At 43.5% G+C, this 27484-nt stretch overlaps 1 protein-coding gene across 3 annotated transcripts in view; it reads right to left on the bottom strand.

The window, feature by feature from the left end:
• Window positions 1–27484, bottom strand: part of ELMO1 (engulfment and cell motility 1) — a 578694-nt gene that overhangs the window by 41287 nt on the left and 509923 nt on the right. For all 3 annotated transcript variants that reach the window (XM_032642958.1, XM_032642959.1, XM_032642960.1), the window contains one exon: window positions 2509–2672. In XM_032642958.1, coding sequence (XP_032498849.1) covers window positions 2509–2672 — 164 coding nt within the window. The remainder of the gene's footprint in view (window positions 1–2508; window positions 2673–27484) is intronic.

The raw sequence follows: 27484 nt of genomic DNA, 5'->3' as shown, positions 1-27484 counted from the left end.
AAGGGAACCTTCCTACACTGTTAGTGGGAATGTAAATTGGTACAGCCACTATGGAGAACAGCATGGAGGTTCCCTAAAAAATTAAAAAATAGAGCTACCATGTAATCCTGCAATCCCACTCCTGGGCATATATCCGGAGAAAACCATAGTTTGAAAAGATGCATGCACCCCAGTGTTCACTGCAGCACTGTTTACAACAGCCAGGACACAGCTAAATGCCATCAATGGAGGAGTGGATAAAGAAGATGTGGTATATACATACCATGGAATACTACTCAGCCGTAAACAAAATGAAATAATACCATTTGCAGCAACATGGATGGACCTAGAGGTTATCATGCTAAGTGAAGCTAGCCAAACAGAGAAAGACAAATATCTTATGAAATCACTTATATATGGAATCTAAAAAAAAAAGAATGATATAAATGAACTTATGTACAAAATAGAAATAGACCCACAGACATAGAAAACAAACTTGTGGTTACCAAGGGGGAAGGGGAGGGATAAATTAGGAGTTTGGGATTAACATATAAACACTGCTATGTATGAAACAGATAACCAGCAAGGACCTACTGTATAGCACAGGGAACTATACTCAATATTCTGTAGTAACCTATAAGGGAAAAGAATCTGAAAAAGTATCTATCTACCTATCTGAAACTGAATCACTTTGCTGTACATGTGAAACTAACACAACATTGTAAATCAACTATACTTCAGTAAAAAGATTTACAAAAAGAAAGAAACTGCATCTCGGAGGAGTCATTTATTCGAAGTTCTTTCTGCTTGGTATATGGGGCTGTTAACTTCTAGTTGAGGACCAAAGCAAAACCCCAGCTCTGCCTCTCATGAGAGCTGCCTGCTGACCAGTGTGGGTATAGTTTAATTCAGGTGCGAGCCGAAGACCCTGAGGAAGCATTTCCCCTCCCCTGCTGCCTAACTTCATCCCCACTAAAGCCTGCAGTTCTGCTCTGCAGCTTCTAATGGTGCTTCTTAAGGCTTGAAAATAAACACAAAGTAGACACTATAGCTTGGCTATGTTTTTTTCTGCGTACTTTTTAAAACTTCATCTTAGTCTTGCACTTGGCAAAGGAGCTCTGGTAGGGTAGATGAAGAATTAGCTAAGGGATCAGTGGGCTGGAGTTCAAGTCCTGGTTCGTCCACTTGTCAACAAGGTCCTCCCTTCTCTAGACTATATCCTGGTCCTCGAATGGGAATGAGATTGGCCTACCTCACACAGGTGTGAGGAAATGAAATAGCATGAGGAGGTGATTTGCAAATTGCCAATCATTAAACATGTCAAATATATGAAAGCAAGAAACAGAAAGGGGGAAGAAAGAAAAAGAATTAGAGAGAAAGGTTTAAGATGAACTTCATGACACCTATGATGTAAGATGGCTTCATCGAAAGCTCAGAAGAAGTTGTGTCCAGCCTTCCGAGGGAACAATAAGAGTAAATGTCAAACACTTCCCTTTACCCCCAACCCTGTTTCCTATTCCCTTCCTTATAAATGATAAAGGTAACAGCGCTGACCTAGCTCTTAGAAAAGAACAAGGGAAGGTAAAGAGGCCAATACTAAGAAAGATAAAGCAAACAAAATAGTCTAAAACAGTGTTCATGTTCAAGGTTCAGAACATCTTAAAGATGGAGATTCATGAAATTACACAACCGTTGCAAGTGCATCTGATACAAAGTCCTATAAAAAGGGGTCCCCCCCCAGGGGGCTTCCCTGGTGGCGCAGTGGTTGAGAGTCCGCCTGCCGATGCAGGGGACGCGGGTTCGTGCCGCGGTCCAGGAAGATCCCACATGCCACGGAGCAGCCGGGCCCATGAGCCATGGCCACTGAGCCTGCGTGTCTGGAGCCTGTGCTCTGCAATGGGAGAGGCCACAGCAGTGAGAGGCCCGTGTACCACAAAAAAAAAAAAAAAAAAAAAAAAAAAAAAAAAAAAAAGGGTCCCCTGATTCTCCACCTTAGGCCTGTGGGTTGATAGTCACAAGAGCCATATGAGACGTTCTGACTCAAAGCAGAGCCAACGGGGCAGGGAGAAAGTGGGTCTCTCTCTTCCTCTCAAGCTGGCTCTCCCTCCCTCCTACTCATGATACTTCAATGTTCATATTGCTTTACTTATTGGCAGCTCTCACTCTGGCTGGGGCAGAACATCTTGCCACTCAAGGGTACCTACATAGAATATAGCTTCATGGGCAAAACAAAGTTGTCCCAAGTATTACAGAAGGTTTCAAACTTTTCAGCTGCAAATTCTTGGTGGACTCGTCAGTAACTGGGTCACTTCTTGGTTTAGACCCTCCTGCCAGCACCTGTCCCCATCTCCTCCTAGCCCACCTCTGCCCAGATTTTCTCAAGGAGTTGCTGAGACTTCAGGAACTGAGTAGAGCTCTTTTGTTGGCCTTCCATAAACAGCTCACAACACAGCCCAGCTACGTGATAAGCTTTCACTCTAGAAATGGTGCGTCAGAGCCTTTGAGAGGTAGGGGTCAGGGGTAACTTACAAAATCGGGCGAGACTGGAAGTCTTCCTGGTTCATCCTCTCAGACTGGCGGATTTTCAGGATCTCGGTGTAGCTCAGGTTCTGCAGTTTGCTCTTGAACTGGTCCAGGGAGCTAGGCTTGGTTGTAAGAGCTCTCATAACCTGCTCCTTCACCACCTGCATTACCTGTGAGATTAAAGGAAGACCATAATTTTCCTGGGGATTGAACTTACCCATTCAGAAAAGTCTTCCACAGATAACGGTTCCCTACCCACTGATCCCTTTAGTTTGCACTCTCAGCCCTAACTTCAAGAGTGCTTTTCCAAAGAGTCAACCACCATGATGTGCAGCTTCTATTTTCTCCTGCCCCGCTGGAACCGCAAGGAAGGAGGTGGATTGACTAACTATGAAATTGGGGGGACTGCGGGAGACTTGGGGTGGGAGGATATATGCATATTCATTTGCTTGATATATTATGTGACTGTAAACAACGCAAATTCAAGAGCGAAAGAAGTCCAAGCAACAGCTAGAAGTCTGCATAATCATTATTTTTTTCCAGGAGAAAATTGCTGAGACACAATTAACTGTGGAAGTTTGGTTGGCACCGGTTCAAGTGAATGTGAAATAATACCCACACCCACCCCCTCCTGGATTGCTTTCCCCATGTAGTTAAGGCCTGAGTGTTCATACAAATGATGTATTTGGAAATGTGCATGTGGTATTGCCTCTTTGAGCCAGGCACTAAAAAAAGAGGTCTACTGAATTAGAATAGATATATCCCATTGGAAACCTCAAGAAAGAAGAATATGGTAATTTTCTGCTTTAGAACAGGTCCAGCCCACAAGGAGGCAATTAACCATTGCCTCTATTAATGTGGATTTATCTTCATCAGAATATCTAGAGCAGGAAAAGACCAGAAAACACACAGAGGCATCCAAGAGACTGTAATCTAGCTGCTTCTTTTTTTAATCTTACATTACAGATGAGAACAACAATTGTTACCCTTGATAACGTACCTACTATGTGCCAGATACTAAGGAAAGTGCTTTATATATATTCCTCCTCTTAATCTACTCAAATCCATGAGGTAGATATTATCACCTTTTACATTTCCATATGAAGAAACTGAAGCTTCGAAACCTTAAGTTAACTAGTTCAAAATCATACAGCTGATTGGTAGGTCAGTGAGCTGAGATTTGAACTTAGGACTGTAAACACTGTATTACACTGCACCCCATACCACCATTTTTGGGTTGTCTGCAACTTACAAATAAGAAAAAGATCACAAATGCACCTCAATTATGTGCTAGGTTCTGTGCCAGGCACTTTGCTGTTCATCACCTCATTTAATCCTCTTTCCGATACAGTAGCGTAGGTGTATTTTAAAGATATTTTAAAGATAAGAAAAATGGACTCAGTACTCTGTGGGAAAAGGATCTGAAAAAGAATAGGTATATGACTATGCGTAACTATATCACTTTGCTGTATGCCTGAAACCAACACAACACTGTAAATCAACTATACTCCAATATAAGATAAAAATTTTTTTTAAAAAGGTTAAGAAAATGGAGACTGAGAAGGATTGAGAACTTGTCCGAGGTCACAGATATCTAGTTGACTTCTAAGATACCCGTATGGTGTTCAGAGCATACACTGGGTGTCGAACAGCCCTGGGGTACCTCTCCTGTCACTATAAATGTGACCTCAGTAGCTCCTATGGCTTCTCATCAGCTGTTCATTCAACAATTCACGCATGGTGGATACTTCAGTAATTGTTCACTGACTAGTCCCACCAAAATGCCACTTTCATGAAATGTTATTGTAATAGAAGTAACAGTTTTACAGCACGGAAAAGACTGAGGCGATCCAGAACTTTCAAACCTGCCTGATGGCCAGGTGATGGGAAGAATCTCACTACCTTGGGACATTTTAGACAGCTGAAATATCCTCCAAACATGGGACAGCTCCTTGCACTTGCTGAGCTCTGTTTAATGGTGCTGCCCCCTCTCTGATGGTGCAGGTTGCTTTCTCCAAGTGTATGTCTCTCCTATAGCTGTCCTATCGTGTGAGGACCTGTCCAGGGATCTGCTGGGGTCTAGAGACATCGGGAGGCTGAACAAGAAAGTCAGTCCTCCTTGGTAGCAAAACCCAATATGCCTTCAGAAAAACCTGAGCACCAGGGGAACCCACAAGCCCATGAGTCCCCTCAGCTCAGGGATGCCCGATATCCTCACTCTTTAGTCATCTGCATACACACTGCTTGCAGTGTCCTCGTGCAACCAGGAATCCCACGTCAACCGCATTTTCCTTTAGTCAACTGAACATGGCTGAACCAAGGGTAAGATGAGCCATTGGTGGCTGCGAGACAAACAGGTCTATCTATTTTCAAGTGATATCAACCCTCATTTTTCCTTATATGCTTCTGACCTTTAGGAATCCATGTCCACAGTAAGAATACCCTCTACTAGGTAACCTATTTGCATTTTCATAGGGGCTATCTGGGAAGCAATACTTTATCACAAGAAATAAATCTAATGGCAGGAATCTCGGGAAACTTCAGACGAAACAGTGAAGGATAACAGATCTGTATTATCCACTTATGGATCTGCTTTATCCAGTAGGCAGCACTATTCTCAGAGGACCTGCGTGCCATGCTTGCCCTGTGAAGAAGAGGTTGCTGGTGATAACAGTGATATAAAAGGCATGAAGGCAACTGTCTTCCAGACCGCTGACTCATGGGAGTTTCTAGGGCCATGGCTGGGCTGCTCTCTTCAGTATAACTCAACTGGTTATTAGCTTACTATAAATCAGACTGTATTGATAGAAGCTATTAACAAAAATTTGCTCGAGAAGCATTATTTGTGACGTCAGTACAGCAAATGTTGCTGAGTGCTTACCATGTGTCTATGCTGGGTGGACAGTATAAGGGACATTAAGGCCCTTGCCTTAATGTGAACGAAGGGTCTAATAAGAGAGCCAGGATGGACAAAGATATGACAGCAGGAGTGTGGACAAGACAGAGCAGGTGGACTGATGAACACTGCTGGCAGGGGGGGAAGGTATTTCAGAGAAGAAGACATCACATGGATTTTGCAGAAAGAATGGCTGTTCAGTGGTATGGAAATAGGTAAATAATATGGAAACGACCACATCTTAGCCACTTGGAACCTGGGCTGTATCTGAATTGGAACCAGTTACATAAACATTGTTTCATGCCCCCAGCATAACGGCAGAGAGGAAAATTTCCAGTTGACCTTCCACCTGATCTGCTTCTTTAGTTACTCAGGCAAAATGCTAAATTTGGAATGCTTCACAGATTTTGAGATTGTTACCATCCCATATCATGCAGTAGAAATGGTGGCTAAATTTGGTCCAGGCTGAATTATAACACTTCGCAGTTTCATGTGAGGGGCACCACAGGAGCTTCCCCTTTCCTCATTTAGAGAAACTCTGAGTTGAGCCGAGGAGGTAACTGTCATCTCCTAATGTTATTTGACCTTCTGGTGGGAGGTAAGGCACGTAAGAGAGACAAAGATATAGCCATTTGAATGCCAACAATGAAGAAGCGATTTTAAAATAGAATCAGGTTAATGCTGAGAGAGTTTTAGAGCTATCTCCACTTCCCTTGTTTTATAGATGAGAAGACAGAAGCCCAGAGGGCCCGGTGATTCCCCTTCTTCATATGTTTCTTAAGGGGTGTCAGAGATGACAGTCACCAGACTACATGTGACTAGACACAATGATCATGCTAGTAAGTGGGCATGTGACATGAACTGACCAATCAGCGTCCTTCCCCAGACTTTCCTGACTTGACTTGAGGCATAGCTGAAGCATGTCCTTTTCCCCTCAAACTGAGACCTGTAAGACTGTCCCTTAATATTCGGGAAAGTGGAAGATAATGAGACCAATGCCAGTAGAATCAGACGGAAGAAAGTGTGTGTGTGTGTGTGTGTGTGTGTGTGTGTGTGTGTGTGTGTGAAAGAATGTGTTAACGGTGACGCCATATTCAATCACAAAGTCAGTTCGACCCTGACATTTGCTGGTTTGGTTACATAAGCCTTTTTCTTTTCTTAAAATGGTTTGAATGGGATTCTTGTCACTTTCAACCAAAGATCTCAACAAATACATGCAATGAAGTATGCAGGAGTACCGGCTTATGGGGCTGAGGTTGCCCAGACTGGAGAAAAAATAGGAGAAGGAAGCTGGATAGAAACAACAAAGCTGCTTTGATAAGAAATAACTTAAAAAGTCATATTCATTTATATGCTCATGGTTGTACCTTTGCATGGAAATGATGATAATCCCCTATGTAAGTATGGGAAACTTTGCAGCTCCTACTTATATCTTATGCTTAAAATCCAGTTAGAGTTCCATTTCTCTAGCTTAAGACTTCGATCCCTGCTAGATATAAGCATCCATAGGTGGAACAATCCTTTAATTCTCCAGCAATCATTTACACTTCAATTTGAAGAAAATATAGCCCATTTCCTAAGAGTAGGTTGATAGGGGAGATGAGGTCTAGAGGGCCCTGGCCCTAGGGAAAGGGATGCAAGTGGTAGGTATATAGCATAATACAGCAGCCAAAGACTGGTTTTACCTACTTCACAGTTTTGCTTGGCACTGGCCATTGACCATTGTTCTATGGTCACTCCGTGTGCCAAGCACAGTGACCCCCACAGTAGATGTCATTGTTTTTTTAAGAAGGGACAAAATAGTCAGACAGGTCAACTAGTCTTCTATTCCTTTGCAAAGTAGCTTCTACAAGGATTAGAATTGATGGCGTAAAGTCTCTGTTAATGCTCTATGCGTGCGATTTAAATCAAGACTCTCACAACCACCATCCTTAACTCTGTCCTCTTTGGAAATTATCAGACCTTTAATCACTGTTTGAAAATCCCACAGATGGCGCTGCAGAGGTATCAGCAAATCAATGAACTTAAAACTTCTTCATTACAACATGTGCTTTGCTTAATTACAACATGTGCTTTGCTACAGTGTGTTTTCAAAGAAAACATACTCTTAGAATCTGAATTTGGTATTGACATTATTTAATCAAGGCCCGAACCGCGCCTGGTGTCTGAGCCATGTGTTTCTGGAGTTTTCCCAGCACATGTTTGCTGTAATAATGTCACACGTTAAATACAAAAGAGTTGGGGGGGGGGGGGCCGGTCTCACTTGTACTTCACATGGAGAAAACCTTTCGGCTCCTCAGAGCGGATTAAAGGGTGTAAGGCTGGGGATCCCCGAATAGAAGCGAGCATGCTGTTGGCCTAAGTGTACGCTCTGGTTTCATCGTTCTTAACTGAAATGTGCTCCGGATCCTCTGAGCCTCCATATGCTTGTGGTCTCGTCACCTTTGACCCTGCCTTTAGAGCCACACCTTTATCCAGCATCGTTCATCCATTCATTCAACAACTGCTTTTGAGCACCTACAATGTACAAGGCCCTGTGAGTGAGCGCTTGTGCTGAATGAACTCCCGGTCTGGGAGAGTGAAAGACATGCACATACTTGCCTACCCCAAGAGAGGAAGTGACGTCACAGTGGAGCAAGGGCAAGGTGTTTAACCCCCAAATACTTACGGAGCCCCTTTCGAGGGCCAGCCCCTCTCTGAGGGTACGGCATGGGGACTTTGGCTGGGGCTTAAAGAGAAGCAAGATGTGGACACAAAGAGGTGCAGGGAAGGAGCCAGTCTTGGTGGGAGAAACAGCATGAGCCTGGCTCGGAAGGAGGAGTGTACAGCTCTGGGTGGGGCAGAGTGGCTGGTGGTTTCGTTTAGTTGGACGAATGAGGTGGGGCTGCAAGGTAAGGCTGGGCAGATGGTGGATGGCTTTGCTGGTTACGATGAAAACCATGGATTGTTTCTTCTCTTACTAATGATAAATCACCAGAGGATTTGGGGAGGTATGATGGGATTCAATAATAGAAAGTAGGTTGGGACACATGTGAAGGAATCTTTATTCCTGGTCCAGCTGGGGAAAGGAGGGATGTCAGCCAAGTCTACATGGTTGAGACAAAATTGTTGCTGGGACTTGAAGGATGAACGGGAGTTATGAGGTGAAGGAAGAGGAAAGGGGAATCCAGTCAGAGGGACTGGCAAGAACAAAGTCAGAAGGTAGGCAGTGCATGACTCAGGTATTAAAGAAAATATGCTTTTGGAGCCCACGTTGGTAGTTTTCAGCAAACAGTTGGGTACTGGGTTCAGGATAGTTTCACAGCCTTTAGAGCTCAGTGCACACAATTTTGAAGCCAGGCTGCAGACTTCCTCAAGACACTCAATCCCTCCCAGACTCATTTGCATCATCTGTAAACTGGGAGAACGAATCATTTGGGATTCTTCAGGTTATTGTTAATGAGATGAAGCCTAACACCCTTTAAGGTACATTGTAGATATTTAGCAAACATGAGCTCCCCTTCTCAAGCCTGAGTTTGCTCATGTAAAATGGAAGCACTGACACAGTAGCACGCATGCTACTATGTAAGCATAGTACAGAGTTCACAGGGCTGTTGAAAAATCTATTCAAGGTATTACATGCAAAGTACCTGATACATTACATGGAACATACTAGAATCACAACGAATGTGAGTTCTCTTACCTTCTGATAATGAAATTATGTCAGAGGTTTCTCCTATAAAAATATTCCCAGACCACATCTATATCACCTGGGAACTTGCTAGAAATTCAACTTCTCGGCCCACCCCAGACGCACTGAATGAGGAACTCTAGGAGTGGGCCTAGGAATCAGTGTTTCAACAGCTGTTCCGGGTGATTCGGATACACCCTCAAGTGTGAGAACCTCTGATCTCAGCAGACATCCAGCACCACTTCTGAGCCTTCAGTATGGCCTCTGTAGCAATTCTTGTCATATCACTGTAAAGCAGTTAAGTTAGTGATTGGTGTACCTTTCACCCCATCTAGACTGTAAATCCCTGGAGAGGAGGCACCGTTTCTTATTCGTATTGTGGCCCACGGGACTTAGCAAGTATCTTCCAGACTGTAATGATGCATATGTCCAATACCAAAGATTCTCAGGCTCCTACCCTTCATCTGTAGAATTAAACAAATGCATCCTTAACAGAACTGTAAGACTGTTAACAGGGTGTTCAAAGAATACTTCTATCAGCCTAAGGAATAACATCTGTGGCTTTGAGATGGTGTTGTAGGGTTCCAGAGGTCATTCTGGGCTTCCTTCCAGAGCTGAGCTGGAAGGGGCTGATCTGAAGCTGAGCGGAGGGTTTCTGAAGAAGCCACAGCAGTACACCGCTAAAGGAGGGTCAGCGCTTACAAAAAAGTGCAATTTCCCCAATCCATGGTGCCCATTAAATGGATTTATCTTCATAATGGAGAGAAAAGGCTGTCTTGGAGAAGACAGATGCCAACGCAGTCCAGCTTTAAAATGACTCATGGGGGACAGTTCTCATCGCTGGGCTTTAGGACTGGATCAGTTTTATTCCCAAGAATGTTCTTTTTTTTTTTTTTTTGCGGTACGCGGGCCTCTCACTGTTGTGGCCTCTCCCGCTGTGGAGCACAGGCTCCGGACGCGCAGGCTCAGCGGCCATGGCTCACGGGCCTAGCCGCTCCGCAGCATGCGGGATCTTCCCGGACCGGGGCACGAACCCGTGTCCCCTGCATCGGCAGGCGGACTCTCAACCACTGCGCCACCAGGGAAGCCCAAGAGTTGGTTTTGTAAACAGTGTTCTCAACTCTCCCCCTGAATGGTTTCAGGGACTGGAAGATGCTTTGGCCCACCTTTGCACCCTCCTGCCATACCTCCCACTGGGGTTTGACCAGTGCAGTCCCCTGCTGACGGGTCTGGCTCTCCGGGGCCCCTTGGGGTCGGCTTAATGTAAATGAACAGAAAGTGTTCTGAAATCACAAAGGGTCAGCTCAGCTGGTGTGCAACCTCCAGCTCACCCTCGATTTCATCATATGTCCTCAATTATACCAGATGAATTTGAAATAGTTTGTTCATTAATAAAGGCAAAAAAGTGCCTCTGCACTTCACAGAGGATGTGATCTAATCCTGGCAGGCAGCAATCATAAGAACCAGCAAGCTGTTTAACTTCTCCTTGTCTCTGTTGCTCCAGTGGGTCTTAACAGCCCTCTGAGGTCTGAGCTCCTGTGGGCATCCCTCTGAGGGGTGGATGATGACCTAATTCTGGGCCAAAGGCCAGCGTTGTGTGTGACACGGACAGTGAGGTCACCGTGACTGTTCCTCCCTAAGATGGTATTTCCAAGCCCAGCAAATACTAGGCTTGCTATGCATCACGTTAAAAGCCAAGATTTGTTGTACCCAAGAGCTGAGAATAAGAACAGTTCGCTGTAGACTGGGACTGTCCATTGGTTTCACTCCTCCCAAGTTAGAGTCTGGAACGCAAACTGCTTATAGCCAAGGCCTGTTCTCGGGACGCCACGTATCTGTACTGTGCCCGTAATGCAACTCTGGGTTACATTATGTCTTTGGTGAGTGATGAAAAACTAGGTAGCAATGATCAAACTAATGGAACTACCTGGGCTTAGGAACCTGAGTGTTCATGAAAGTTGGACACTTTGCTCTGAGGATTATAGTTTTCGGGAGTGGCGGGATGTTCACTCACCTCTTGAATATCTGTCCCTTCCTCTACTTCACGTCATTCTCACTGACTCGTCCCTGGACCCCTGCCCCATTACCTGTTCAGGTTTACCCAACAACAACCTCTGACTTCAACTTTACCCCTTCCAGCCCCTCCTCACAGAGGCCAGATTATTTCCCAAATGCAAATCTGATCACATCGTTTGCTTGGTTCAGCAGTGCCTGCAGGTGAAGACCAGCTCCTCTCGTGTGACCACACGGGCCCTCGTGGTTACCTTCCACTCCCCCCCCCCCAACCGATGCCTCCTACTTGGAACCACCCTTCAGACTCCATGACCTATAGCCGCACTGAGGTCCTCTCAGTGCCTCGAGCGTCACCCCGTGCCTTCACTTGTGCTCTCCGTTCCACCTGTGACTAATGCCCTCCTTTCTAACACTTCCTCATTCTTCAGTTCTAGAAATCCATTTCTGACCTGCAGCCCTCCCCCTAAAGGCAATGCAGGACCACATATTCTCCCATCATAGGACTGTTCCATAATGTCATGGGCTGTGTCCTTGGTCACTCTTGCATATCCAGAGTCTGCATGATCTGATCACAGAGTAATTGACAAAATGTCTGTTTAATTTATGACTGATGGACTCGACAAATGATTAAAAGAAAGAAATAGCCTCAAAACCAGTTAATTCCCAACCCTCAGTCTACAACAAAATGTAAAACGTACCTCTGCCTGGCCTCACCCCCAGAGATTCTGGTTCATCTGGTCTGGAATGGGTTCCAGACACTGGTCACGCTCTACAAAGCCGCCCAGCAGGTACTAATGTGCAGCTGGGGTTGAGGGCTACTGGTCTAAATAAGGAGGCATAAGAAGGTAGGAAGGAGCTATGATGGTCGCCATTCTTAGGAAAAGAGAAAGGGACATGCGACCTTCCCTCAGAAATGTCAATGTAACTTACAGATGAGAAGCCCAGGCCTCAGCTTGTTACTGCCCTCAGTTCCCCCAAGGGGTGGCCTTCGGGTACCAGCTACAGTGGGGACAAGATGAGTGCTCTCACCTGGGAAGTCCCAGAGATGGTCAGGAGAGAGTGTCTGCTCTGAGCATGCTTGGGTAGGGCTCTTAGAAGCCACCTCCACTCGGTGGGCTGCTTCTCACCGAGGCAGCCACAGCCACTGTGGTGAGAGCATCTGCCTACCTGGCTCAGATGCCACTTAAGGGCTTTCTTTAGCAAGGGCAGCCACCGTCTCCCCAGTAAACCCACAATCTGCTGGGCAGCAATCAGCATCAGTGTTTCCGGATACAGGGCAGTAGCCCGAGTGCCGACCCTGAGCGGGCAAGTCTGTGGTTAGCAGCGTCCAGACGGGCCTGATGGAGGATTGTTATTAGAGAGAGTATAGAAGATGACTTTTCAGACCCACACGGAGAGCAAAACAGATGGCACCGGAGCAGTTAGAAAGGGAGCTAGCTGCTTGGTACTGCTGTTTGCTTGCTGAGAACGTCCCCTGGTTTTAGCTACAAATAAAGTAGGAATCAGATGGCGAGGGTAGTGATGCTTAGGCAGCTCCAAGCATCCTGAGAATCTGATCATAATCCAAACTCCGAGAGCTCCGAGGGCTTTGCCATTAGCCCCCCAAATAACTCATCATACAATACCTGACCTGCGATTCCGCGCAGATGCTATCTGGGTGATTTCACATTCCAAAGTCTAAGACACTAAGAGCTGCCCTCCTCCTCACAAGAAGGCATTTTAATTTAAGGTTTCAGGCATGTTTATAGCCAGTAAAAGAACTAAACCCTTCAACCAGCAATTAATCTTAAAATCAATTAGTGCTGGGTTTGCTGAAGAACAAAGGATATGGAAGAAACATCCTTCTCACTTTCTTCAGCAACCACAGGAAGCCAGCTCAAACGAGGAAACAGAAAAGGTGAGGTTTGGGATCACTGCCTTCCCTCTGTATCCTGCCCTTGAGGGGAGAGAGATCAAGAGGCAAACAGTCCTGTGACCAAGCTTCCTTTCCCCACTGAAATGGGGAGTCAAATTAATACAGCAATCAGGCTAGATTTGCAGGTTAGCTAACTAAGGCTCTGTTGGACAGCAAGAAGCTATTTTCACCAGTGTCTGAGAATGCTGGCCTCAGGCAAGCAAAGTCCACACCAATCATATTAGTGGGTGGCATTTAATCCACAGCTTTGAATAAACAGCATGTCAAGTTAGTCAGTCAAAATATGGGACCATGAATGGTGAGAAGGGCAGAAACCAATGGGGCTGGTTTTCTGGCAGAGAAGGTTGAACTACTCTCTTCCAGTAGGTTTGGGGGGAAATGGCTACAAATTGTTAATAATTCTGCTACTGCTGGTTTTCTAATGCTCATTTACCAAACTTAGCCATACTTTGTCAAGCTCAAGTGTTGAAAGCAAAGACTTAGGCAAATCTTCTGAAAGTTACAAAGAATGACCTTCCCAACGGGCCAGTCTCCCAAACTAGAGCTGCTACCGAGGTGCTGTGCTCTATGGTACCCTGGCTGACCACGGTGGGGGGTAGGGGCTGGACTGCCTCTCCTAGGAGCTCCCCAAAAGCAGGGGAGGAATTTTATTGAAGAAGTAACTGAGCCTGCAAGGAGTTTTCTTTTTTAAGTTCCACAATGATGATGCCCAAATACACGGTACTAAATGATAAGCTATTTCCTAGGTCTGTTCATGGATAAATGGCATCCACAGATACCCCTTTAAACATTATGGGCTGTTTACCAACAAATCTGAGATCCATTCACTGCCCTTCTTCACTCATTCATGGGTAAGGTGTGAAGAAAAGCAGTGAACGGTGACCGTCTGCTCATGTGTTGAGCTTCCCCCATGTGTCTCAACCTCTGTGGACGGTGGGATTTTACCCAATTCATCTCTGTGTGTCCAGCATCCAGTATGAGTTTCAAAAATATTCGCAGAGTGAATGAATGAGCTAAACGGAAAATGGACAGAAAAAATACCAGATAAATCAGCCCCAAACTATTCTAAAATTAATCACCATTAGGAAATAAATGCATTGTCTACTGTCTCACATGGAGGTAAATCCTGAAGCCTCACACATTTGGCTCTCCCAGCATACTTTGCATAAACTGTTAGATAGCGACAAACAAAAGGGGACAATGTCCCTCTGGAAGGGAGATTTAATAAACTTTTCGTAAGCAGACTGCTCAGGCAAGACCACAGGGGATATGGGGTGGGAAACGCAAGGTCTGGCTTCTATAAGCCAGCTCTGCCACCAGGCAAGGCTCCCGAACTCAGAGGACATGGGAATCGCTGCTTTGGCAAGTCACTCTAGAAGGACAGTGCCACCAAAAGGGAAGTGTTGGTGGATGCTCCTCAGCACACACACCGGGTAGGGGGGATGGCCATGCAGTGGGACTTAACTTAAGCAGAGCCCACTGGTCTAAACCCTGACATACAGGGAAGGAATGTTCTTGCCACACTTGTCCAAATACTTTTCCCTTTCGGTATGCGTCAAATTAAGAGTGCGATATTTTGTTCCCACCCAGTAGTCTTACTTCATAAAAAAAGTAATTATAAACTTTAAAATTATGAAATATTTCAAACAGAAAATAATATAGCAGATAATTATCCACCGTGGCAATTTTATTTATGTCAACATTTTGCCGTATTTGTTTTAGATGTCTTTTTTAAAGATACAAAATGCCATAGGTGTCATCCTCTCCTCATTCTACCCTTGCCTGAGATAGATTCTTTCTGTAGATATTTTTATAATTCTACATATGCCTTATCCATAAATAACATGTAGTATTTTCTTGTGTTTTACAGTTTTAAAATGGTATGTCGAATGTTTGTTTCTATAGTTTACAGTGTGATGTTGTAAGTGGACCATTCTTTGTTGAGAAATTTAGAACACTATGGTATGCTTTTTAATTTCCAAATAGATTCAGCTGAATCATCAACAAACACCTTAAGAGTAAATATGTTTTATTTTCTAAATTTTCTCTAATAAGTTGTCAATTCTGGGTATTGCATTAGAAGCTTTAGAAGTACAGTCGACCGTTGAACAACATGGATTTGAACCCTGTGGATCCACTTACTCGTGGATTCTTTTCAATAGTAAATACTGCAGCACTACATGATTCGGAGTTGGTTGAATCCTTAGATGTGGAACCACGGATATGAAGGAACTGCCCAAACTATATGTCATATGTGGATTTTTGACTGTGCAGAGGGTTGGCGTCCTAACCCCCATGTAGTTCAAGGGTCAGCTGTATACGTTCAGTCCTGTATTAGCTCAGCTAACATTTGTCAGGCATCTAATACATGCTAATCACTGGCTGAAGTGCTGGCAACACAAAAACCAGATCCAATGCTCACTCTTGCAGAACTCAAAGGCAGTTAGTGGGAAGTAGGTGTGTACACAAATAATAACAGTGGCCCTCAATAAGTGCTATTATGGGTATGAGTTACCAATATAATTTGGGGGCAGGGAAAGCAAAGTGATGATTTAGCACACTACTGGTTTTTGCGCATACACACATATTTCTATTCTTGCCCGATCGCTTCAAGGACTGCACTTCTCAGAGTGTACTGAAATTATGTATTCACTACTGGTTTCCCGTAGGACCCTGAGTCCCTTGAAGGAAGAGACTATACCTCATTTTTCTTTTTATCACTAGTGGATTTAAAAATTTCTCATACCTGGGAAATTTCCCCCTCAGTCTAGTAAACCGAAGGTCAATTTGACTGTATTTCTGAGTTACATGTTTAAAAAAGATGATTTCTGGCCCGTCTTTGTGAAGACTGGGGTCAAATCTGTGCGATGGTTTTAAGCAGAGGGAAAGAGGGCGTTTATAACAGTAGCAATGATAGATTACCTCTGGTTAACACACTACTGTACCAGCATCCTGCTGTATTTCTCCCAGATGGTTGTAAACTGTGACCTCATAAATCCCCAGGCCTTTTCCTTTCCATGGCTGGTCATTACACACTCCCAGGGCAGAAGAGCACTTCCGAAACTAAAGTAATTGTGAGCCATCTTTAAAGGAGAACCTGTCAACCACCATGGCCACAAAGCTCAGACAATTAAAACAGCCCCAAATGCCCTGATTCTGCAAAATCCTTTGTCATTTGGCGGTTTGGAGCTAATGCACCCAAGGCAGATCTGAAATGATTCTTGTGTTTTCTCCACTCAATACCTCTTCCTTTCTGCTCATTCACTATATCTCTCTCAGCTGGATGAAGGCAGCTATTGCCACAGTTTCCAGAAATCCACTGGGTCTGCCATGCTTTCACCTGAATGTGATTCCCCCCCTTACTGATGGGTCCTTTGAAGGAAACAGCACAGATGGCAATTATATGGCATATATACCATCATTCTTCTCTCCCATGACAATGGCAGACATGACTAATCTATCATGGCACTTTTATTTCCTGCTGAACCAGGATACTGTCTGCACGCAGTCTCTACCAATCAATTGAATTTGGTATTCACAAGAGCACCCACCCATCATCTCTGAAGCAACTGATGTTGGTCAGCAATAGTTAACCTTATCTAACACATCTGACTGTTCAGTAACTTTGGATTAGACTTTCTGAAAAGTCCCAGTGACCCAGACCAAATTTTTTCAGGGCCTGAAATTATGTTCAGTTTTATGTCCTTGTGAAAGTTGTTCAGCTCAATAGCTAAACAGTTTTTCTATCTCACTTACTATCTTGGCAATTGAAGCCAATACTAACACCTTTGGAAATGATGTACTGTCCAGGGAAAGGACTTAAGAACAGTGTCATGGGCTTAAGAACAGTGCCAAACACTCAGGAGGGCCTGACACATTTGTTGAATGGATAAAATAGTGGGAAGACATGGGTCTCCTTGTTCAAACTGTAGGCCTTCTGATGTTGAACATAATCGCCGTTTCCCTTCTTTTCAAATTTCAATTAGCATGAACATCTGACAGGTGAAAGCTAGAGTCCAAGAATTTTCTGGGGATTAGCGGGGAGGAAGATGAGATCTGTTTTGCCCAGTGGTGTCTGCTGATGGGGTAAGCAGAATCACTGTCTCCTAAAGGAATGCTTGAGGACCTGGAAGAGCTAAAGATTCTAGGACCAAAAAGGGACAAATGTCACTGAAGATGGTAGAGAAGATGATAGTCCTTTGGAACCAAACTTGAAACCTGGTGACTTCAATTAATTGGTAGCCATTCATTTTTCTGTGCAGGTTGGAAACCATGGGCTGGTATGCACAGGTGCGCAAGGATTGATGAGATGCTGAAAGAGCCATGACACAGAAAATGTTAAAAAGTATTTATCGGTCCAAACTTCTTTTTCTCAGATCTCATATTGTCAGAGTGACTTCTCCTTCTGTTTTATCTGCTTTGAGTATAAAAAATGAAAAGTGGGAGTAGTGCACAGCGACGGGTGCGGAGGGCAAAGCGGGGAGATTCCTGCACAGACGATCGGTGCTGACCGGCACTCACCAGCCCGAGTGGCTTGTCTGCTCACCCGCCGGGGCGGGCGGGGCTGCGAGCTGAGGCTCGGGTTTTGGTTTTGGACGGAGCTCAGGGAGAGGACTGGGGTTGGCGGCTTGAACATAGCCTGAAGGGGTTAGTGCACCACGACTAGCCGGGAGGGAGTTCGGGGAAAAGCCTGCACCGGCCGAAGAGGCAAGAGACTTTTTCTTCCCTCTTTGTTTCCTGGTGCGCGAGGAGAGGGGTTTAAGAGCGCTGCTTAAAGGAACTCCAGAGACGGGCGCGAGCCGCGGCTAAAAGCGCGAACCCCAGAGACGGGCGCGAGCCGCGGCTGAGGGCGCGAGCCCCCGAGACGGGCGCGAGCCGCGGCTGAAAGCGCAAACCCCAGAGACGGGCGCGAGCCGCGGCTAAAACCGCGGACCCCAGAGACGGGCGGGAGACGCTAAGGCTGCTGCTGCCGCCACCAAGGGGCCTGTGTGCGAGCACAGGTCACTCTCCACACCCCTCTTCCGCGGAGCCTGTGCAGCCCGCCACTGCCAGGTTCCCGGGATCCAGGGACAACTTCCCCGGGAGTACGCACGGCGGGTCTCAGGCTGGTGCAACATCAAGCCGGCCTCTGCCGCAACGTCACGCTGCCTCTGCCGCCGCAGGCCGGCCCCGCACGCAGTGCCCCTCCTTCCCCCATCCCCCAACCCCCGGCCTGAGTGAGCCGGAGGCCCCGAATCAGCGGCTCCTTTAACCCCGTCCTGTCTGAGCGAAAAAACAGACGCCCTCCAGCGACCTACACGCAGAGGCAGGGCCAAATCCAAAGCTGAGCTCCTGTGAGCTGTGAGAACAAAGAAGAGAAAGGGAAATCTCTCCCAGCAGCCACAGAAGCAGCGGATTAAAGCTCCACAATCAACTTGATATACCCTGCATCTGTGGAATACCTGAATAGACAAGGAATGATCCCAAATTGAAGAGGTGGAATTTAGGAGCGAGATCTATGATTTTTTTCCCTTTTCCTCTTTTTGTGAATGTGTACGTGTATGCTTCTGTGTGAGATCCTGTCTGTATACTCTTGCTTCCACCATTTGTCCTAGGGCTCTATCCGTCCATGACTTTTTTTAAAAAATTCTTTTTCTTAATAATTAAGTTTAATTGTAATAACTTTATTATACTTTACCTTCGTTCTTTCTTTCCTTCCTTCCTTCCCTCCTTTAGACAACGAATCACCCCAAATTGAGGAGGTGGTCTCAGGATTTATGATTTTTCCCCCTTTACCTCTTTTTGTGAAGGTGTATGTGTATGCTTCTGTGTAAGATTTTCTCTGTATAGCTTTGCTTCCAACATTTGTCCTAAGGTTCTATCCGTCCCTTTTTTTTTTTTCTAAATATTTTTTAATTCAATAACTATATTATACTTTATTTTATTTTTACTGTATCATCTTTCTTTCTGTCTTTTTTCCTTCTTTCCCTCCTTCCTTCCTCCCTCCCTCCCTCCTTTCTTTCCTTCTTTGCTTCTTTCTTCCTTCCTTCCTTTCCTCCTTTCCTTCTTTCTTTACTCATACTTCTACTAATTCTCCCTACTTTTTCTCCCTTTTATTCTGAGCTGTGTGGATGAAAGGCTCTTGGTGCTCCAGCCAGGAGTCAGGGCTCTGCCTCTGAGGTAGGAGAGCCAACTTCAGGACACTGGTCAACAAGAGACCTCCCAGCTCCACATAATATTAAACGGTGGAAATATCCCAGAGACCTCCATCTTAACACCAGCACCCAGCTTCACTCAACGACCAGCAAGCCACAGTGCTGGACAACCTATGCCAAACAACTAGCAAAACAGGAACACAACCCCACCCATTAGCAGAGAGGCTGCCTAAAATCATAATAAGGCCACAGACACCCCAAAACACACCACCAGACGTGAACCTGCCCACTAGAGAGACAAGATCCAGCCTCATCCAGCACAACACAGGCACTAGTCCCCTCCACCAGGAAGCCTACACAACCCACTGAAACAACCTTAGCCACTGGAGACAGACATCAAAAACAACGGGAACTACGAAAGTGCAGCCTGCAAAAAGGAGACCCCAAACACAGTAAGATAAGCAAAATGAGAAGACAGAAAAACACACAGCAGATGAAGGAGCAAGATAAAAACCCACCAGACCTAACAAATGAAGAGGAAATAGGCAATCTACCTGAAAAAGAATTCAGAATAATGATAGTAAGGATGATCCGAAATCTTGGAAGTAGAATGGACAAAATGCAAGAAACAGTTAACAAGGACCTACAAGAACTGAACTAAAGATGAAACAAGCAACGATGAACAATGCAATAAATGAAATTAAAATCACTCTAGATAGGATCAATAGCAGAATAACTGAGGCAGAAGAACGGATAAGTGACCTGGAAGATAAAGTAGTGGAAATAACTACTGCAGAGCAGAATAAAGAAAAAAGAATGAAAAGAACTGAGGACAGTCTCAGAGACCTCTGGGACAACATGAAACGCACCAACATTCGAATTATAGGGGTTCCAGAAGAAGAAGAAAGAAAGAAAGGGACTGAGAAAATATTTGAAGAGATTATAGTTGAAAACTTCCCTAATATGGGAAAGGAAATAGTTAATCAAGTCCAGGAAGCACAGAGGGTCCCATACAGGATAAATACAAGGAGAAACACGCCAAGACACATATTAATCAAACTGTCAAAAATTAAATACAAAGAAAGCATATTAAAAGCAGCAAGGGAAAAACAACAAATAACACACAAGGGAATCCCCATAAGGTTAACAGCTGATCTCTCAGCAGAAACCCTACAAGCCAGAAGGGAGTGGCAGGACATACTGAAAGTGATGAAGGAGAATAGCCTGCAACCAAGACTACTCTACCCAGCAAGGATCTCATTCACATTTGATGGAGAAATTAAAACCTTTACAGACAAGCAAAAGCTGAGAGAGTTCAGCACCACCAAACCAGCTTTACAACAAATGCTAAAGGAACTTCTCTAGACACGAAACACAAGAGAAGGAAATGACCTATAGTAGCGAACCCAAAACAATATATAAAATGGAAATAGGAACATACATATCGATAATTACCTTAAATGTAAATGGACTAAATGCTCCCACCAAAAGACACAGATTGGCTGAATGGATACAAAATCAAGACCCTTATATATGCTGTCTACAAGAGACCCACTTCAGAACTAGAGACACATACAGACTGAAAGTAAGGGGATGGAAAAAGATATTCCATGCAAATGGAAACCAAAAGAAAGCTGGAGTAGCAATTCTCATATCAGACAAAATAGACTTTAAAATAAGGACTATTAAAAGGGACAAAGACGGACACTACATAATGATCAAGGGATCGATCCAAGAAGAAGATATAACAATTGTAAATATTTATGCACCCAACATAGGAGCACCTCAATACATAAGGCAAATACTAACAACCATAAAAGGGGAGATCAACAGTAACACATTCATAGTAGGGGACTTTAACACCCCACTTTCACCCATGGACAGATCATCCAAAATGAAAATAAATAAGGAAACACAAGCTTTAAATGATACATTAAACAAGATGGACTTAATTGATATTTATAGGACACTCCATCCAAAAACAACAGAATACACATTTTTCTCAAGTGCTCATGGAACATTCTCCAGGATAGATCATATCTTGGGTCACAAATCAAGCCTTGGTAAATTTAAGAAAACTGAAATTGTATCAAGTATCTTTTCCGACCACAACGCCATGAGACTAGATATCAATTACAGGAAAAGATCTGTAAAAAATACAAACACATGGAGGCTAAACAATACACTACTTAATAATGAAGTGATCACTGAAGAAATCAAAGAGGAAATAAAAAAATACCTAGAAACAAATGACAATGGAGACACAACGACCCAAAACCTATGGGATGCAGCAAAAGCAGTTCTAAGGGGGAAGTTTATAGCAATACAAGCCCACCTTCAGAAGCAGGAAACATCTCGAATAAACAACCTAACCTTGCACCTCAAGCAATTAGAGAAAGAAGAACAAAAAAACCCCAAAGCTAGCAGAAGGAAAGAAATCATAAAAATCAGATCAGAAATAAACGAAAAAGAAATGAAGGAAACAATAGCAAAGATCAATAAAACTAAAAGCTGGTTCTTTGAGAAGATAAACAAAATAGATAAACCACTAGCCAGACTCATCAAGAAAAAAAGGGAGAAGACTCAAATCAATAGAATTAGAAATGAAAAAGGAGAAGTAACAACTGACACTGCAGAAATAAAAAAAATCATGAGAGATTACTACAAGCAACTCTATGCCAATAAAATGGACAATCTGGAAGAAATGGACAAATTCTTAGAAATGCACAACCTGCCAAGACTGAATCAGGAAGAAATAGAAAATATGAACAGACCAATCACAAGCACTGAAATTGAAACTGTGATTAAAAACCTTCCAACAAACAAAAGCCCAGGACCAGATGGCTTCACAGGTGAATTCTATCAAACGTTTAGAGAAGAGCTAACACCTATCCTTCTCAAACTCTTCCAAAATATAGCAGAGGGAGGAACACTCCCAAATTCCTTCTACGAAGCCACCATCACCTTGATACCAAAACCAGACAAGGATGTCACAAAGAAAGAAAACTACAGGCCAATATCACTGATGAACATAGATGCAAAAATCCTCAACAAAATACTAGCAAACAGAATCCAACAGCACATTAAAAGGATCATACACCATGATCAAGTGGGGTTTATTCCAGGAATGCAAGGATTCTTCAATATACGCAAATCTATCAATGTGATAAACCATATTAACAAATTGAAGGAGAAAAACCATATGATCATCTCAATAGATGCAGAGAAAGCTTTCGACAAAATTCAACACCCATTTATGATAAAAACCCTCCAGAAAGTAGGCATAGAGGGAACTTTCCTAAACATAATAAAAGCCATATATGACAAGCCCACAGCAAACATCATCCTCAATGGTGAAAAACTGAAAGCATTTCCACTAAGATCAGGAACAAGACAAGGTTGCCCACTCTCACCACTCTTATTCAACATAGTTTTGGAAGTTTTAGCCACAGCAATCAGAGAAGAAAAGGAAATAAAAGGAATCCAAATCGGAAAAGAAGAAGTAAAGCTGTCACTGTTTGCAGATGACATGATACTATACATAGAGAATCCTAAAGATGCTACCAGAAAACTACTAGAGCTAATCAATGAATTTGGTAAAGTAGCAGGATACAAAATTAATGCACAGAAATCTCTGGCATTCCTATATACTAATGATGAAAAATCTGAAAGTGAAATCAAGAAAACACTCCCATTTACCATTGCAACAAAAAGAATAAAATATCTAGGAATAAACCTACCTAAGGATACGAAAGACCTGTATGCAGAAAATTATAAGACACTGATGAAAGAAATTAAAGATGATACAAATAGATGGAGAGATATACCATGTTCTTGGATGGGAAGAATCAACATTGTGAAAATGACTCTACTACCCAAAGCAATCTACAGATTCAATGCAATCCCTATCAAACTACCACTGGCATTTTTCACAGAACTAGAACAAAAAATTTCGCAATTTGTATGGAAACACAAAAGACCCCGAATAGCCAAAGCAATCTTGAGAACGAAAAAAGGAGCTGGAGGAATAAGGCTCCCTGACTTCAGACTATATTACAAAGCAACAGTAATCAAGACAGTATGGTACTGGCACAAAAACAGAAAGATAGACCAGTGGAACAGGATAGAAAGCCCAGAGATAAACCCACGCACATATGGACACCTTATCTTTGATAAAGGAGGCAGGAATGTACAGTGGAGAAAGGACAGCCTCTTCAATAAATGGTGCTGGGAAAACTGGACAGGTACATGTAAAAGTATGAGATTAGATCACTCCCTAACACCATACACAAAAATAAGCTCAAAATGGATTAAAGACCTAAATGTAAGGCCAGAAACTATCAAACTCTTAGAAGAAAACATAGGAAGAACACTCTATGACATAAATCACAGCAAGATCCTTTCTGACCCACCTCCTAGAGTAATGGAAATAAAAACAAAAATAAACAAATGGGACCTAATGAAACTTCAAAGCTTTTGCACAGCAAAGGAAACCATAACCAAGACCAAAAGACAACCCTCAGAATGGGAGAAAACATTTGCAAATGAAGCAACTGACAAAGGATTAATCTCCAAAATTTACAAGCAGCTCATGCAGCTCAATAACAAAAAAACAAACAACCCCATCCAAAAATGGGCAGAAGACCTAAACAGACATTTCTCCAAAGAAGATATACAGAATGCCAACAAACACATGAAAGAATGCTCAACATCATTAATCATTAGAGAAATGCAAATCAAAACTACAATGAGATATCATCTCACACCAGTCAGAATGGCCATCATCAAAAAATCTAGAAACAGGGCTTCCCTGGTGGCGCAGTGGTTGGGAGTCTGCCTGCCGATGCAGGGGACACGGGTTCGTGCCCCGGTCTGGGAAGATCCCACATGCCGCGGAGCGGCTGGGCCCGTGAGCCATGGCCGCTGAGCCTGCGCGTCTGGAGCCTGTCCTCCGCAACGGGAGAGGCCACAACAGTGAGAGGCCCGCGTAACGCATAAAAAAAAAAAAAAAAAAAAAAAAAAAAAAATCTAGAAACAATAAATGCTGGAGAGGGTGTGGAGAAAAGGGGACACTCTTGCACTGCTGGTGGGAATGTGAATTGGTTCAGCCACTGTGGAGAACAGTATGGAGGTTCCTTAAAAAACTACAAATAGAATTACCATATGACCCAGCAATCCCACTACTTGGCATATACCCTGAGAAAACCAAAATTCAAAAAGAGTCATGTACCAAAATGTTCATTGCAGCTCTATTTACAATAGCCAGGACATGGAAACAACCTAAGCGCCCATCATCGGATGAATGGATAAAGAAGATGTGGCACATATACACAATGGAATATTACTCAGCCTTAAAAAGAAATGAAATTGAGCTATTTGTAATGAGATGGATAGACCTAGAGTCTGTCATACAGAGTGAAGTCAGAAAGAAAAAGACAAATACCGTATGCTAACACATATATATGGAATTTAAGGGAAAAAAATGTCATGAAGAACCTAGGGGTAAGATAGGAATAAAGACGCAGACCTACTGGAGAACGGACTTGAGGGTATGGGGAGGGGGAGGGGTGAGTTTTGACAGGGCGAGAGTCATGGACATATACACACTAACAAACGTAGTAAGGTAGATAGCTGGGGGGAAGCAGCCGCAAGGCACAGGGATATTAGCTCGGTGCTTTGTGACAGCCTGGAAGGGTGGGATGGGGAGAGTGGGAGGGAGGGAGACGCAAGAGGGAAGACATATGGGAACATATGTATATGTATAGCTGATTCACTTTGTTATAAAGCAGAAACTAACACACCATTGTAAAGCAATTATACCCCAATAAAGATGTTTAAAAAAAAAAAAAAAAAATGAAAAGTCCTTACCTTCAAGGCATTAAGTATTGCCCAATAACTTTTCCCAAACCAATAACTATATTGTCTAAAAGTGGAGGTGAGGCTTCTAGGACATCTCAGGAAGGATAATGGAAGTTACAGAAAAAATTCAGCCCTAGCAATAAATAAATGAAATGGATGACTAAGTGAATAAAAGAGACAAACAAATAAATGGGAGTGAGTTGGAATTGAAGTGTAGATGCGTCTCTCCACAATACTATCTGCTGTGTCCCTCCTTCTGCATAAGGTACTGTACTAGCCAGTGGGAAATGGGGGTGAGGTAGGCAGAGAGATACAGGACTCAGCACATACAAGAAATTATATATAACTTCACAATTCTACAACTTTTGATTGGGTTGAACTACGGAGGTCAGGTTGCAGCATACGCCAAGGTAGAATTAAGTGACTTACTCAAAATCACACACTAGACAGTGGCACAGTAGCGATTTGAGCCCAAAGCTCCCGACTCCTACCTGGCAGGGGAGACCACTTCCAGCTGGGGTGGTTAGGAAGCATTGTATGAACAAGGCAGGTTCTGGGTGGGGTCCTGCAGGATGGGTATGATTTAGATCTAAAAAGAGAAGTGAGGGGGATGGGCTTTCGAAGCCAATAGAAAGGCAGTTGCTCAAGATCACTTTGGCTTTAGTGAAAGGAAAACAGCAGGCCCTGGAGTCAGGCAGAACTGGGTTTGATTCTTGGCTCTCTCACTTTTACCATCTATGTGTCCTGGAGCAAAGTTCTGAACCTCCCTAAGCCTCAGATCCCCAGTAAACTGGAGATTACAGTGTAGACCTTGCAGTGTGGTATAAGGATTAAAGGAATGTTTATTGAGCAGCTTCTATGAGACTAGACATACATGATGATTATTGTTTATTCTTATTCACTTAGGGAGGGGGTAGGAAGTAAGCTGTGAGGGACAGGTCAGGATCAAACTATGGATGCCGGTAGCTGCCAAGTAGAAGAAACTGAACTGTATCTTGCAGGAAGTGATGAAAAATCAAGATCTTTGAGCAGAGGAACAAAGTCATAAAGTCAAACACTAATGACTAAACCAGGATACCTAGTACCTACCTGGCTTTGCATCTTTCTTCTTATCCTGCCTCCTGTGTAACTTTGGGCTCATCCTCTCATCTCTGTATTCTCTCCCACAAAGTGGATTTGGGCATCCTTGTAACTTTTGAATTGAGCATTTTGGATGGGCTAGTGAAAAAATGCCCTCTAAAAAGGGGTTTATTTATCTTTTGGAAATAAATATTCCTAAAGTCTCGGGCCAGGAGTTGCCAATGGAACTTCAGAGATGCTTTCTGTCAGTAACAGGGAGAGAAGGTCCGTTCTGGAAAGGATAAAATAAGGTGCTGTGCCCATTTTGGGGATATCACTAAAAGGCCAGCACTCTAATTAGCACTGAGACATTTTCTCTATAACTTCAAGATCAATGTAACTCTTCCTTATTGTCCCACCTAAAGGACAGAAAGAGGCAAAGAGGAGAAATCTTGAGTAAAGAAATGGATGTCAAACCAACATGGTACAACAGGTGAATGAAATGAGAAGGAAAAATAAGGTACAAAGGCAAGAAAAACACTACCCTTAAAACTTCGTGTGTGTGTGTGTAAAGTTCATTTGGTAAAGAAAATGTAAAGCTATAGATGCTTATTCTTTGGCATAAGATCTTTGAAAGGAACATCTCAAGATACTCACTGACACAAGTGCCTTTTGTCTGAAGGTGTGGCTGGGAAGCAGGTAGGCTCCATAAGCAAGTTTATAAATGGTGAGACCCAAAGCACAGAAAAATAATGCAGTTGTACTAGTATTATACATCAGTAACATGCCTTACACTGAATCCGGGGTGCCTACCAAGAAATCACACCCCAAGGCTTTTTTTTTTTTTTTTTTTTTAACCGCAGAACCTGCCTCTTCCCTAGTTAAGACAACCAAAAGTCATACGGATGTTTTTAAATGACTCCCCCTCTCTCAAGAGCACACCTCCTGTGCTCCCATCGGCCAAGTTCCAGCTATTTGTCTTTGGCTAACTGGGTTTCTAAGATGGCTCTGAGAATAGCTCACTCTGGGCACATCACTAATCAGTGCCAAACTAAACAGGCTCTAGCCCCAGCTGACAGTACAGCGGTTGGCTCATCACCCCAACACATAATGAACAAACATGAGTGATGACTACTGGGTAAACACCATGCAGAGAACGCGAGTCACCTCAATGAGTCTTGCTTTAGACGTTACACCTAGGAAGGCTGTCTGACAGATACTGATATCCCAATTGTTTCAGACATATAGTAATTTTCCAATGAGGTGAAGCTTGCTGGCTTTTCTTTAAAGTGTTAAATTGTAAGAAGGTTAAAATTTGGGTCGTTTATCAAATATATCCAGCTACTTGTGTGACACTGGATAAATGGATCTGAGCTGTAATAATTCCCATCCAGTAAAGGAAACTTAAGAGTGGCTTTGTCAGTAGTTTTGTTAAA

Source organism: Phocoena sinus, chromosome 9 (genome assembly GCF_008692025.1).
Source record: "Phocoena sinus isolate mPhoSin1 chromosome 9, mPhoSin1.pri, whole genome shotgun sequence".
Taxonomy (NCBI): Eukaryota; Metazoa; Chordata; class Mammalia; order Artiodactyla; family Phocoenidae; genus Phocoena; species Phocoena sinus.
This window is presented reverse-complemented; position numbering and strand designations above follow the sequence as displayed.